General features: G+C 43.3%; 1 protein-coding gene across 1 annotated transcript in view; it reads right to left on the bottom strand.

Annotated features, from left to right (window-relative positions):
• The window catches only part of SEZ6L2 (seizure related 6 homolog like 2), a 38289-nt gene that overhangs the window by 19423 nt on the left and 3017 nt on the right, over positions 1-15849 (bottom strand). The window contains exons 2-9 of the mRNA XM_058183771.1: positions 13745-13963; positions 12881-13198; positions 12301-12434; positions 10998-11190; positions 8968-9153; positions 7231-7402; positions 5743-5906; positions 4367-4561 (exon numbers count right to left, since the gene is read on the bottom strand). Of these exons, the coding sequence (XP_058039754.1) occupies positions 4367-4561; positions 5743-5906; positions 7231-7402; positions 8968-9153; positions 10998-11190; positions 12301-12434; positions 12881-13198; positions 13745-13963 (1581 nt within the window). The remainder of the gene's footprint in view (positions 1-4366; positions 4562-5742; positions 5907-7230; positions 7403-8967; positions 9154-10997; positions 11191-12300; positions 12435-12880; positions 13199-13744; positions 13964-15849) is intronic.

A 15849-nucleotide genomic window follows, 5' to 3' on the forward strand; every position in this document is an offset into this window, starting at 1 on the left:
CTCAGCCTTCCATCCTTTATAAGGTAGGTAAAATGAGGACCCAGATTGTTGTGGGGGCAATAAGTTGACTTTGTAAATATACAAATAGAATGAGACTATTGCCTTACACACTACAAGCCGCCCTGAGTCTTTGGAGAAGGGCGGGATATAAATGTAAAAAAAAAAAAAAAAGACGCAGCTACCTTTTTTGGTAAGGAAAACAAGAAAAAGAAATCTGCCTCCCAGCAATTTTGCCTCATTGCAGCAAACAGGAAACAGCCTGCTTTACTTTCATTTTTGTTTTCAGCCTAGCTTGATTAGCACAAGAAAAAAAAATCTGCTCCCAGTAATTTACCTCCTTGCAGCAAGCAGCAGAGGCCCGCACAGCAATAGGCTGTGACAATCCCTGCAGCCTGAAACAGCTGAGAGTTGGGAGGCCGATCCAACGGACAATCAACTTGTGCTAATCAGGCTGTGCTGAAGCTGAAATGGGCTGTTTCTTCTTGCTGCAAGGAGGTAAATTGCTGGGAGGCAGAAGCCAAAGGGTGAGGGGGCCAGTGGGTGGGTGGGTGGGTGGGGCTACATTTGGTGTATAAAACGCACCCAAATTTTCTCCCCCTTTTAGGTGGGAAAAAGGTGCATCTTATACTCCAAAAAATACAGTAGGTACAGTGGTACCTTAATACCCAACTGTTTTGAAACTCATCCAATTTGGTACTCAACGCATTATGGTGTGAAAATTTTGTCCTGGTACTCATCGTTTGTTTGGTACAATGTACAAACTAGAACTTGTCGGTGTTGGTTGCCCTGTGACTGACTACATTATCCATTATGGGAAAAATTGTTTGGTACTCATCATTTTTGGTACTGATCCTGCCTCCTGGAACCAATTAATGATAAGTACCAAGGTACCACTCTAACAACATCTGAGCTCTGATGATGTTATCTAGTCTGGGTAATGAAACATCTGCAAGAAAACAACCGAGCTCAGACAGCACCAAGGACCCCTCATTTCTTTTGGATTATAAAAATCAGACATCACCAAGGACCCCTCATTTCTTTTGGATTATAAAAATAGGAAAAGACAAATTGAACAGCCCCTTTACCTCCTGACCCTCCCCCAAACACACACCATGCTCTGTCCTAGAATTCAAGAGAGGTAAAAGATAGTGACAGCCATCTTTCCTCATCTCTGCATTGCAATGCTTTCTGATTCTCCACTTTCTGTGACTCTATCAAAATAACCCAATAATCAAATATGAAAAATTGGATTCTAGGTCATAACACCAACTAGCTGTGAAAAATGTTACTGCAGCGGTAAGGAAAAGAATATTGGAGTTGCCATGACATTTCTTTGCTGCAGAGACAGATGATATCTTGAAAACTGGATAGTTCCTTCGACTTGTTCCAAAAAGCAGGATTAAAAGATTATAGCAATAAAGCTACCTGGCCCTTCCACTTAAGAGAGCGAATAGGATCTCCAGAGAAAATGCAAAAGACAAAATGGGTAGAATAAGAAAGACCAGGGAATAAAGGATATCTTCAATCTATATTAGAGAAGGGGACTCTCAATGTTTCGTTTTCTTTCACTGGAAGAGAATAGCCTGAAAATATATGTAAAAAGAAGTCCTTTGGAGAGTTGGAGATAGAATTCTGCAAAAGACTTGCAGCATTATTTTGACAACATGGGGTGGGGTATCCATGTAGCAGGTCTGCATAGATAACTCAAAAGAGGCCACAACACAAAGGCCTGAAAATGAAATCTAGTCACTTGGCCCACAGAACAGAAACATGTATCATCTTGACAAAAGAACCTACCTCTACCCCATGATGAAAGTCAAATGAAAGTCAACTAAGCCAATTTAAGAGATAAAACACTACAACATCTATTTGTATTTGCTAATTCAGTTAAGACTGGGATGAATGTCAAATACGCTCATGAAGAAAAGAAACAGCTAATTTATAATGCAGTTCCACAGATCAGGCCCTGGCAACTCAGAGTAACTCCTAGGAGCTCTCCATAAGGAAAACAGTATTTAAATGTCTTGAGAATGAAGACAGCGGAGGGCAGTTGATGTTTTCTGAACATGAGATTCAGAAGGTTCTATTGTTCTCTCATCCCAATCAAATCTGTTGTAGTGACTAGACACTGAGAAGATCCCGTTTTCCTTTCACTAGATTGAGGAAGCCCCATGTCCACCTTTGCAACTGAAAGTAGATGCTCCATTTTCTCATTATAGCAAGAATTGAGGTGCTGGACTGAAGCATAATAGCACCATATTGAACGAGCATCACATGGGAAGGTCTTCAATGATGGACGTCAAAACCCAGCAATGGCTGCCTGCTGTGTCCAAATCCAGAATTCCTGAACTGAAGTGCCCTCATGATGGGCGAGAGGGGGAACCAGCTTCTTACTCATGCCAGGTTCTACTAGTCCAACTGCCTACCTGCCTACCTCTTCAGCTTCCTGAAGGAGAGAATGTGGACCTTCCAGAGGCATGTGGCTCATAGCTGGAACTGACAGTTTTGTAATGGAGGGAAGAAGATCTCCCTGCCTGGAGAATCACACGTCCTCCCAGTGTCCACGTGCTCCCCAGTCATTAAAGAAAAGACCTGAACTGGAATTAGCAGAAAGATACCTTGGAAAGACAAGTGGCATTCTTTCTTGTTCTAGAAATTTTTAGAAATATTTTAGTCCTGCCTACTGGAGCAAGTAGAAGATGGAACCCAGTTTTCAAAACATGTAGATGCTGAAAGTCTCCACAGCACATTTACCCACTCTTGCTGACACTGCTGGGGTTCAGCGATATCTGAAGCATCACAGATATCCCACTTCTGCTGTATTGGGGTGGGGGGACGGGACACGAAGGGCATTACATTCCTAGTTGTTTGTTTGGTTTTTTGTTTGTAAGTCATTCTAATTTTTTTCAAAAGGTTATTGTTGAGTCAATAGGATGGAAACTGAAGGTTCTGGCCATACTACCTTAGAGTTAAAATATTTTATATTTCTGGATTAAAATAATAGTGGCTCCACAAAGTGTGAGGGGAGGATGTTACAGTACTATGTTGTTAGAACCAGCAAAAAGAAGTCAGCTTAACTACTGTATTTTCAGAGTATAAGACATTCCAGACCTACCTTTTTTGGTGAGGAAAACAAGAAAAAGAAATCTGCCTCTGCCTCTGCCTCTGCCTCCCAGCAATTTTGCTTCTTTGCAGCAAACAGCCTGCTTTACTTTCATTTTCGTTTTCAGCATAGCTTGATTAGCACAAGAAAAAAAAAACTGCTCCCAGCAATTTACCTCCTTGCAGCAAGCAGCAGAGGCCCGTGCAGCAATAGGCAATGGCAATCTTTGCAGCCTGAAACAGCTGAGAGTCGGGAGGCCGATCCAAGGGACAATCAACTTGTGCTAATTAGGTGTGCTGAAGCTGAAATAGGCTGTTTCTTCTTGCTGCTTGCTGCAAGGAGATAAATTGCTGGGAGGCAGAGGCCAAAGGGTGGCCTCTGCCTCCCCCTAGGGCAGGGTTCTCCAAACCTGGCAACTTTAAGTCTTGTAGTCTTGTAGACTTCAACTCCCAGAATTCCTCAGAGAGCTATGCCCTATACTAAGGGGTTAAATTTAGTAATAAACAAAGCCAGGCACTCAGAGTTAAATTAACTCCATCCAGTCAGTTGTGTTGTGAGAATACTGAAGTGCAATCGTCTAGTCTGGTTTGTATCTCTAGTCCTCCAAAAAGAGAGGGGGGGGAGGGAGGGAGACGGAGAGGGAGAAAGTGGGAGAGTGTAACCACTTTCCCATACTCAGCCAAGGTCTCAGAATATACTTTCCAAACACTATTGTAATTAAGCCTTACCTATTTCTGATCAATGATGAACGGGATAATCATAGTGAGATCATTTAGCCTTCTCAGTAGTATCCTGATACAGGATATTGGTTCCCTTTTGAAGAAAATAAGTGGGGCTCTAGTAACTCTATAACCCAGTTAATGTGACTGTCTGCTTACAGAACTGCTCAGTCCTATGCAAATAAGCTTTCTAGATCATGCACTGTTCTCGCTTGTAAAATGGCGTTTTTAGAACTGCACCTGTCCCATTTTAATTTCCAGACTTTCTACAGATCATGGCAGATCCATACTCTGCCACAACTCCCCTCTCCTTCCAATCATGTTGGCTTCTGTCTCTGCCCCAATTTGCTCAGCTGTGCAAACGTGTGCCTGAGTTCGTAAAACCCAGTTGCATAGCAGTAATTTGCTCAGGCCCCATCAGCATTCCCCATTACTCTTTCAAGCAGCAGGGCAGAGACACAAAAGAGCAATCAAGGAGAAAAGACATTACACATCAGGCTCCAGAAGAAAATTGAGCGGAGAGTTTGAGGAGAAGAATGATTACCTTTGCAGGTGGGCTCGCTTTCGTTCCAGCGGGGGTCTCTTGAATCAATGCATTCAATGGCCGAAGGACCCTGCTCAAGCATGTATCCTGCACTGCAAGCAAACTCTACAATGGTCCCTGTACGGTACAGAGGGTCTGATGTGCTGAAATTTCCATGGGCCAGGAATGGTTCATAACATCGATCTTCATCAAAAGCTGCCACCAGGGGGAGCAAAAAAGTCAGAAAACTGCGCCTATAAAGGTTATAGCTTCTGATCTCTCCCATTGCAGTGAAGTATTACAGTAACATCTCCTTGAAGACGGGATCAACCCTACCTCTTTTGTTGACTTGGTATATAGCGTAGATTCAACTACAACATTACCACATCTCGGTCAAATCACAAGGAGAAGGTCAAATTGTACCTATTTCCTTGTCTAAAGTTTTGTATCCGTTCAGCAACCTTCTACGTGTCTGATCACTTCTTTCCTGCGAACGTTGCTTTCTCAAACTTTATCATCTTTCTTCCTTCAATATTTAGGTGATCTGAAGAGAAACCAGCTCTAACCCACTGCTTCTTCTGATAACAATCTGTTTCTTCTGCTTCTCAATCTAAGCCACTTGAAAATGTGTGGACTTCAACTTCCAGAATTCCCTAGCCACCTTAGCTATTAGGAAGTTCTTTCTTTTGTTTAAATAGAATTTATCCAGCTACAACTTATTATTTCTGGTGCTAGTTTCTTTGACCATGGAAAATAGTTTTGGGTCATCTAATCTTCCCCCGTCTTCTTTTCTGCACAATTATCTTCCCTATTCCTTCAGCCTACCCTTCTGGGACATGTGTTCAAGTCCTGAATCAGTTACTTCAACTCATTTAGTCCCTCCAGCTACCTCCAGCCTTTCTCTCTGAAGATCTCTTTCTTGTCTCAATTCCCTGCCTCCTACCTTCTGCTGAAGTTCCTGTCTTTCCCATTCTCCACCCTTCCTCTTGTTTCCTTCCTTGTGGACTCTTCGCTTCTTCGCTTTCATTATGTCTCAATCCCATTTTTTGTCCTAACCACACTGAAAATTCTGGAATGAAACCAATCAGTTCCCAGAACCATTGTGTATTCTGTAGCACCACAACAGTTTAGCCTATCAGTGGCCTGAGGCCTCATCGCTGCACACTAGTAATTTATCCAACCCTAAATGACAAAACGGAATTCTGTTTTACTATAATAAACTTCCAACACTTCGCTCACAACAGTATTGCACATCATTATGCTTGCTTGATTTGATGAGTTCCAATAGCAACTGTCAGAATCTACTGCCAAGAGAGAACATAACATCATGTTTTCTTGCCTTTACCATTTTTGAGCAGGTAAAATGTGGGGAAGGGGGGAAACGGTTACGTTCTCACCTTCGTAGCGCAGGCTAAGGATAAGGGGCGTAGCAGGCCCCTCGCTGATCAATTCAACAATGAGAGACTGAGCATCACTTAGCAATCCCCGTTCTGGGACATCATCCATGTCAGAATCGTAAATGATAGGGGAGAAAGTGCTACTCCCACTGCGGATCATCAGCCTGGGAAAGGGAAAGGATTTGGATAAGCAGATTTCCCCAACTCCAGGTACGTGACATACTCTGAATAAACGAATTTTGAGTAAACCTTGAGAAAGGTATGAGTGGACAGTAACGGATTCAGATAAGAGATTACCCAATGCAAGATTCTTATATTATACCCTCTAACAATAAAATGGCATTCCTGGAATCCCAGCGGTGTCATAGTTGTGAAAGGCTGGCTTCAAATTTGGAAACTTATCCAAGTTTCTTACTTCAGCCAAATGAAGGCAAAGCTGTTGTAATCTCTTGTCCAAGTTTCTCTTTAACAGTTCACTTACCCCTTCTCCAAAACAGTTCTAAATTCCTTTTGACTTCTCTACTTTAAGTCAGTGATGAAATGTAAAATTTGTTACTACCAGTTCTGTGGGCATGGCTTGGTGGGGGGTAATGCGACTGGGTGGGCGTGGCCATTTTTTTTTTTACTTTTAAAAGCATTTTTTCTACAACCTCTTTGGCCAAAGAGGTTGTAAAAATGCTTTTAAAAGGCTCTGATGATCCCAGCTGAGCCGCGTGATCATCAGAGGCTTTTTTTTTTACTTTTAAAAGCATTTTTTGGGCTGAAGAGAAAATGCTTTTAAAAGTAAAAAAAAAACCCACTTATGATCGTGTGGCTCAGCTGCTCATGGGGGGGAGGGCAGGGATTTTTGTTACTGGTTCTCCAAACCACCTGACACCATCGCTATCAGATCAGATGATCCGGTCTGAACCAGGAGCATTTCACCCCTGCTTTAAGTGTTTCATGAAAATTCATCATATTTTTGTGGACAGTACAAAAATATCTTCCTCCTCCTGTTTCTTCTTCCTGTTGCTTCTATGTCCTACAGATCAATGGTGAAATCCAATTTTTTTTACTACGGGTTCTGTGGGCATGGCTTGGTGGGTGTGGTGTGGTGTGGCTTGGTGGGCGTGGCTTGGTGGGCATGGCAGGGAAGGATACTGCAAAATCCCCATTCCCATCCCACTCTGGGGCCAGCCAGAGGTGATATTTGCCGGTTCCCCGAACTCTTAAAATTTCTGCTACTGTTTCTCCAGAACCTGTCAGAACCTGCTGGATTTCACCCCTGCTACAGACTGATTGTTGCTGTCATCCATCCTCCCTGCACCAGGCAAGGTTATTGATATTTTCTGAAATATACCTCAAGTGTTCCTGCTTGTCATCAACTGATGCCTCCCCATCTTTTCTCCTCTCTTCTCCCTTCTCCACTCCCACCTCCACGGCATTCTTGATTGCCTGTCAATTTTCCCCTCTTCTCACCCCCTCATCCCCATTTCTCCATTTTCTCACTTGTCATTATCCTCATCCAGTGCCACTCTTTCAAAGTGTAGATGGAGTCTCTGGCCTTCAGGTGCTTCCACCAACCAACGGCAGGTCAGGTTCCGACCACGTGGTCCTCCTGGGGCCTCCGGAGCCACAATGCGTCCACGTGTGGCGTTGTGAACTGTTCCTCCACAAGAAGCTAAGGGCGGGGGGGGGAAGGGCCATATGTTTTTTTACAAGTCCCGCTTTCCCCTGGAATTCTTCAAATCCAGAATCCTGCTTAACATTTCATGCATCCTTAGAAATGCCCTTCAGATCTCCTTTTGGCAGGAGAAACTAAGTTTTACTCAAGTTAATATCCTGAATCCTTGGCTAATACAACCCCTGTTGCTTCCCAGGTTCCTTAGTTCAATATTGCCTTTTGGAGTTCAAAGCCCCTTTACAAATAAATTTCACCAAGTATCAGTAAGGTCCTCATTCTCTCCAAATACATTTTGGGCTATTACGTTTATCATCCCTAGCCAAGATACATTTTCATATTATTGGCGAACAATATAAAAGTCACAGCTTTCTCTTATCATGAACTTCTTGGATTGACTAGGATTTCGTAGCTATTCTGGAAAATTTAAATTTAAATCCCAAAGATCCTGGATCTATAGTTTGGACCTTGTTTTGGAGCACTTGCAATTGTTCAGGGAGTCCAAACTTACAGGAAAAAATGAGCATTATTGAAAGGCTTATTTTGCCCAGCATTATTCTTCAAACTGAGGCCGGTTAGATACTCTTAGAAAATCACTCGAAGGATATTACTGTGTAAAGCGTTGGGTGTTTGCCCAGAATGCCTGGCAATCAGAGGGATAATACCTCTAAATAAAAAGCTTCCGTTCTAATGACAAAATAGATATTGAGGCTTTCTCCACTGTTAATTTGTCTAATTTTATGTCTTTCTAAAGCTATTGAGTTACTATCATCCCCGCACCTTGCCACAATAAATTATGCATTCTGCATTTTCATTCTGAACATATTCGCAATCTGTTCATTGTGTAACTGCCTGGTTTTAACATTTAGAGGAAAAAGTGTTATTTGCCTTGTTCTTGCATCATTCATAACAGTATATATCTTAACACTTTAACTCTACAGAATGGAGGAAACAAAATTCATCTGTCAGTATTATAATCAGCAAAAGAAAACGAAATGATTCTCTTTTCTTCAATAGCAAACTCTTAAATCAGTCCCCTGCTGGGCCAAATAATTCTTAGCCTCCAAATGATCATTCAGTATCAACAGCCAGGTGGATAAATGTCTATGGAAATTTTGAGTCATCCAGGTCATGGTTGTCCCAAAGGCGCTTTTTCAAGAGGCAACTGGACTTTCTGGTTTTTCTTTGAAGATGTTTCACTTCTCACCCAGTTCTTGGATGAGAAGCAAAACGTCTTCAAAGAAAAAACAGAATGTCAGTTGCCACTTGAGAAAGCGCCTTTGGGACAGCCAGATTTATATATATATATATATATATAAAAAAAAAATTCAGACAATTATTATGGTATTTTGAATTTCCACTCGTAGCCCCATTAACTGGGCCATTGGTATCCGTGGATTAAAAAAAATGCCCCCAAAAATACTTTGTCATACAATGAAGGAAGAAAATGTTCTCAAAAAAATGTTCTGCCCCTGGGACTCAAAAAGCTTTAAAATGCTCTCCCTTTTGTCCATTACCACTCCAATCTTTTGACATTTTCTGGTTCGTTTTATTCCTTCACTCACCCACACATGCAGGGCTGGTGCCACTCCACCGAGGGCGGCTGACGTTGAGGCAAATGAGTATCTCTTCACCCCTCAACTGGAAGCCAGACTCACATTTGAAGGTGGCAGAGCCCCCCGGATGGAGATCCGTTACCATGACATCCCCGTTTTCTGGCCTACTGGGGAAGCCACAGCTGAGCAGGAAAGCTGGGGTTGGGAGATAGGAAGGTTACAGATAGGGAAACATAACAGGTAATTATGCTCACAAAGTGCCTTCAACAAAGGATATGCATTCATAAAGGAACATGCTCAATTCTGCCACTACTACTTGATAAATATTTGTACGCCTAGACAACAGTTAATAGGCTTTTGTTCATTTTTTGTATGCTCGCTGCCTCTCAGATAGTCACAAAATACACACTGAATTTGTACCATAGGATATGATGGACCCGAAGAAGTTCTCATCTACTCTGAATATCATTGGGTGTGTATATTCTTAATATGTAAATGGGTTTATTGGCTTTCTTTCTTTCTTTCTGTTTTTTTAGTGAGGTATGGTTCCTTACTTCTGATTTGGATTTACAGGAGGGGTTTTCTTACACTCTTATGTAAATTAGTCAAGCTGTAAGGCAGATAAATCCTTGTTAAACCCACTGCCATCATCCTCAGGAGATTTCTTTCCGGTGCTTCTGGGATTAGATCACATCTAAGGAAAAGAGCTTCTGGTAAATCATATTACGTGTCTTATTTGCTTTTGGGGGGGGGGACTCTCACCCTATGTCATGCATACGTACAGCAGCCTGAATCCACACTGAGACAAACCAATCTATCCTAATAATATATGAAATATGTATTGTGTAGACATAGGGATATCATAATGTCATGGCTTGGGACCAGGTTATCTAAGGGACCTTTTCTTGCCGGTCACATCTACCCGACCCATCAGAGTGGGGAGGCAGGGAATGTTGCATGTCCCATCCCCGAGGGAGATGCACCTGGTGGGATGCAGAAGAAAGGACTTCTCTGTGGTGGTCCCCCTCTCTCTGGAACATCATCCCCACAGAGATTAGAATGGCCCCCACTTTAACACTCTTCTGGAAAGCGCTGAAGACCTGGTTCTGTCAGCGGGCCTGGGGAACCCAGAGCAGGAGGAAGCCCATTAAATGGCTCGTGTGATCTGCTGTCGCTGGGGTGAGGGGTGGGAGGCGATTTTGTTATATTGTAGTACATTAATTTATTTGATTCTTTTTGTTAGTTTAGTTATTGTTTTAAATGTGGTTTTATATTCTGTAAGCCGCCTTGAGTCACTATGGGCAAATAGGCAGCAATATAAAATAAATAAAGAAAGAAAGAAATGTCCACTTTTGTTCTGAATAAACCCGGTGAGAATCAGCTTTTGTGACACAGATGCTAGAATAGAAACACTGGAAATTTTTAAGAAAATGTTGGATAACCATCTGTCTGAGATGGTGTAGAGTTTCCTGCCTGGGCAGGGGATTGGACTAGAAGGCCTCCAAGGTCCCTTCCAACTCTGTTGTTATTATTATTATAATAGCCCATAACTTCAGCACAATCCAGAAAAGATAATTATAATCCTCTGTCTCATTGCTTTCTTGGTCCTCAGATATTGGGAAAATCTTCCACTGCTCAAAGGGGTGAGAAATTCCTCCTTATCTTATCTAGATATGGAACTATGCTTCCTATATATCTATGGAGATTCTCAGTTATCCAGTTCCTAGCAGTCCCGAAGGTGCTTTTTCAAGAGGCAACTGGACTTTCTGGTTTTTCTTTGAAGACGTTTTGCTTCTCATCCAAGAAGCTTCTTCAGTTCTGATGTCTGAGGAAAAGCAAAACATCTTCAAGGAAAAACAAAGAAAGTCCAGTTGCCTCTTGAAAAAGCACCTTTGGGATATGCTTCCCATAACATGCAGTCCAGGCACCCATAAAAAAAGCCTGGAAGGTTTTGAGAAGGAATCTCAATCATTTGAGGAGGACTAAGCTGGGAAAGGTCCTTTAAAAGAAGGTGGAATGAGGAAGCATTCATGCCTTACCCTGGTAGTGGAATCTGAAGACACCAGGAGTGGTGGTGTGGTAGCTCTGGAAATGAATCAGGACCTGATTGGTTGGGCTACGGATCACTTGCCCCTCAACCATCAATGACTCATTGGCCAAGACAACAGGCTTCTCCCCTCCCAGACCTTCCACTGTCAGTGAATCCTCCTTGGACAAGTTCAGCGTCTGTACCTGGAAGTCATGGAAGTTGACAAAGGGAGGGAGAAGGAGATTAAGAAGGTGGCCACACCTTTTTTAAGCTTCATATATTTTTAATATTGTTCAAGAATCTAAAGTTAAGAGCAAATATTATCAGGAAAATTAATGGGGAAGGGAGGGGACAAAGGGAAGCACATCTAGAAAACAGGACTTGAACCAAATATTCATTTAATGGACAGGGCCGGACATGCTTTAGAAATGTTTCCAAAGTCCTTTGATTCTTGAACAACCACAATATCTCTTTGATGTTTCTTAAAGCAGCTTTAAGCCTTTTAAACTTCAGTGCAATCCTGGGGGGGGGGGGAGGATGCTGCTTTTAAGGAACCCATTCACTACAATGAATGCAACTCTTAAAGCAACAGCATCTTTTTTTTTTTTAATAGCCAGGCAAAGAAGCCTGAAACAGGCAGCTTTTCCAAACAGCAGGAAAGTGCTATCTTCCTGCTTTCCCATTCAAGCATGCAGGTAGTCCTCGACTTGCAATCACAACTGGGGTCAGAATTTCAAGGTGGTTGTTAAGTGAGCCACACCCAATTTTATGACCTTTTGCTATGGTTATTAAGCGAAGCATTGCAGTTGTTAAGTGAATCGTGTGGCTGTTAAGCAAATCTAGCTTCCCCGGTGAATCTGCTTGTCAAGAGGTCAGCTGGGAAGCTTGCAAACAGTGATCATTATGACCATTAGGGCACGGCGAGAGTTGTAAATATTTGCCGGTTGCTAAACACCCAGATTATGGTCATGTGAACGTGGGATGCTGCAATGGTCAGAAGTGCAAGGATTGGTTGTTAAGTGACTTTTTTTCACTGCTGCTGTAACTTTGAACAGTCACTAACGAACGGTTGTAAGTCAAGGACTACCTGTAATGTGGTCAGCTATTGCTGATTCTTTGCCACTTTCCAAACACTTTGGGGGGGGGAAAATTATTAATCCACATGACTTTTTAGACTTATTCTAACTTTATTGTCACGTTGAATGGATACTAATCGGCATACATTAAAATGAAATTTTGTTGCGCATGTTTCCCAATGTCAGGCATACTGTAGTTTTAACTTCTTCAGTGCTGACCAATTCATAACATCTTACCTGTACTTCTATTCCGTAGCCCATATACACTGAAATTGTGTAAGTACAATCCAGGCCTCCGTAAAAGGTAGTGCCAGTGTAATCGGGAGATTCAACGTAGCCTTCTATGTCGGTGATATTGTTGTTGCAAAGCACTTGGCGAGGGAGGCAGGAAAGGAGACAAAGAAGACTGAAGTCAGTTTAGTCCAGAAGGGTCCATATTTTTTCAACCAAGTTCAGCCTACCACCATATGGGTCAGCCAGACTTTTTGAGCTGGGGAATGATAAAGGTAAAGGTAACGGTTTCCCGATGCCCAGCCATGTCTGATTCCAGAGGGCGGTGCTCATCTCCATTTCTTAGCCAAGGGAGATAGCATTGTCTGAAGACCACATGATGGTCACGTGGTCATTATAACTATAGGCTGAGGCGCATGGAACGCTGTTACCTTCCCGCTGAAGTGGTACCTTTTTATCTACTCGCATTTGCACGCTTTCGAACAGCTAGGTGGGCAGGAGCTGGGGCAAGTAACGGGAGAGAATCAGGTCGGAGAAGGCTTACGCCCACGTCCAAAACCTTTTGCATCTCACTCATATCACTTACCAGGCGTGTGAACGGTTGTGATAGTCGTCGTAGTTATCAGGGTGGTCGTCGTCTCTTCATCACCTTCGGGGATGAAGGCAGTGGTGGTGGCCGAGATAGGGTGGTTGGCAGAACCAGCCTCGTCCGGTGGAGGGGGCAAGCGGGGTGGAGCAGCCGCCGTTGAAGCAGGAGGGGTGGTGAGTAAGAAGCCAGTGGGAGGGGCAGCGGTGGTCAATGGGGAGGGGCCAGTGGCTGTGGCTTCAGAGGTCTCAAGGACTGTCCCACCTTCTAGACGCTGGCTGGGCGGATGGAATGGGGGCAGAGTGGAAGGCTGTCCTCCTAGTTAAAAAGAAGGGGTGCAGGGAAGTCAGAACAGAGGAGGGGAAACACTGCAACCCTCTCATATCCTTCCGCCAGTGGTGGGTTTTACTTACTTTTGCTACTGGTTTGCTCGTGCACGCACGCACGCTTAGCTCGCACATGTGCCACTTCTGCACATGCACAGAGTATATTTGATGACTTTCAGGCAGGTGGGCGGAGCCTCCCACCACCACTGCTACTGGTTCGCCGGAACCAGGGCGAACCGGTAGCAACCTACCACTGCCTTCCACCCCCAAAAAATGTCCTTTCTGCCACCTGTTTTTTTTTTCCTGGCAGAAAAACCAATGTGCAATTATGGAACTGTTCATTAACCCATTTTTAAAAGTGCAATGCCAAATTTTATGATTCACAATGGTGTCTCCCTTTTATAATAGGCTCACAGTCCCCCTCCAAGGATCCCCCTGCCCCTCCATTTTTCTTTAACCCAAGCCACCCTTTCCTCTACATCTAGTCCTATCCCAGGCAGAGGCCTTCCCCTTCCCCAAATTCTTTGTTTTTTCTCACCAGGAATTGGCTCTTCCACCACCTCGCCCCCGGGAAACTCCTTTCTCAGCAGTGTCCCCTGCAGCAATTCGGAGAGGCCTTCGGGACTAGGGGGTGAGGACCCCCGCACCTCCGCCGAGACCTCCATTTCCTCCTCTTTGGGTCCCTCCACGGCCTCTGATGAGAGGGCCTCCAACAGCAGGGAGGGGGTGGCCTCCTCATTTTCCCAGAGAGGCAGGCCTGCAGGAGACAAAGGGTTAACAGTGGCCTGTCCTCCACATTCTTCTCACATTAGCCTCATAAGTCCACAGAGAAGATGCTCTGCAAATTATAAATTTGCCCTTGCCTTCTTTTTTTCCTGGGAGCGGCCTTTCTGGGCTGCAATATTCCAGACCACCACAGGTGGCAGCAAAGAGCTACAGAAATCTAAGAATGTGTTTGACCTTCTAGGCCCACCCCACTCATGGTCTGTGGACTGTAGTAGTCCTGGACAGCTGTTAATGCATCCCAGAAAGACCATAAACTTTTAACATTTTTATTTGATTTATATACATTAACTATTCTATGTATATATGTGTGTATATATCCTCTTCACTGAATGCAGCCCAGGCAAGCCAAAAGGATTGGACCCCCATTTTGTGGGGTTTTGTGGCCCAGATATGGCAGTCCTAATTTTTCTGCACAACCATCAGCTTTGTGAGATAGATTGGAGAGAGAGAGAGAGAGAGAGAAAGAGGGAGGGAGAGAGAGGGAAGGACAGGGAGAGAGACACACACAAATCACTAAAGGGGTTTCTATAGCAACAGACACAAGCCTACATCTTGGTTGTTTACTTATGCTTTACAGCCTAAAGCCCATCCAGACCTGTAATCTTGGCCTGCCGCCCTTAACACATTGGTTCAATCCTGCGCAACTGCAGTTAGTCCTTGACTTACAACCACAACTGAGCCCAAAACTTCCGTTGCTAAGCAATATAGTTGCTGTGAATTTTGCCCCCTTTATGATTTTTCTTGACACAGTTGTTAAGTGAATCACTGCAGTTGTTAATTTAGTAACACGGTTGCTAAGTGAATCTGGTTTCCCCATTGACTTCGCTTGTCAGAAGGTCGCAAACGGGGATCACATGACCCCAGGCCAGTGCAATTGTCATAAATACATGCAGTTGCCAAGCGTCCAAATTTTGATCATGTGACCATGGGGATGCTGCAAAACAGTCGTAAATGTGAAAAACGGTCATAAGTCACTATCTGCAGTTCCGTTGCAACTTTGAAAAGTCACTAAATGAATGGTTGTAAGTTGAGGACTACCTGTACACTGAATGCTCCTCTCTGTCCACAGGCCCTTGGTTCCCCTTCCTTTGAACAGCACATCGATAGAAAAAGAGGAGCCTTCAATGAAAGAGTTGCCACCATCCTGTGATTTAGCCTAACCATTTATAGATAATCTTGACTTATTGTTTATTTAGCAACCATTTAAAATTGTGACAGAGCTGAAAAAAGTGACGACTGGTCCTCACACTTACAGCATCCCTGTGGACACAGGATCATGATTTTTGGCACTTGGCAACAAACATGTATTTACAAAGGTTATACCTCCTATGGTCATATGATCTCCAAATGGCTTCTGACAAGCAGTTAACAGGGGTTCATTTAATGACTATGTAGTTCATTTAACAATTGGGTGATCCGCTTAACAACAACAGCAACAAAGGTCATAAAACTGGGCACAACTCACTTAAAAACCTCACTGCTTGTGACAAAAGTTCCAACTGTGGTCATAAGTCGAGGACTACTTTATAATGCCGCGTGTGATCTTGCTAGGTCTTAAAACGGCACCTAAATGTCTTCTGGATCTTCTTGGCTTATTTTGTATAGTTTCTTAAGATGAAATTACACAGAAAACCTAAGCAGTGCTTGTAAACTGATCACTGACTATGCTAGTTCTTCTAAGCACATTCAAGCCTTCTCTTTTGCACTATGAACACTTTCACTGTTATTTTAGAATAAATCCTCCCCCATGCTGGCTGAGGAATTCTGGGAATTGAAGTCCACACTTCTTAAAATGGCTAACATTGGGAAAGGTTTTAGAGGGCAGGATTCTTTCAAGACACGGTTTATAAACTGCAT

The sequence above is a fragment of the Ahaetulla prasina genome, chromosome 4, assembly GCF_028640845.1.
Source record: "Ahaetulla prasina isolate Xishuangbanna chromosome 4, ASM2864084v1, whole genome shotgun sequence".
In the NCBI taxonomy this organism is placed as follows: Eukaryota; Metazoa; Chordata; class Lepidosauria; order Squamata; family Colubridae; genus Ahaetulla; species Ahaetulla prasina.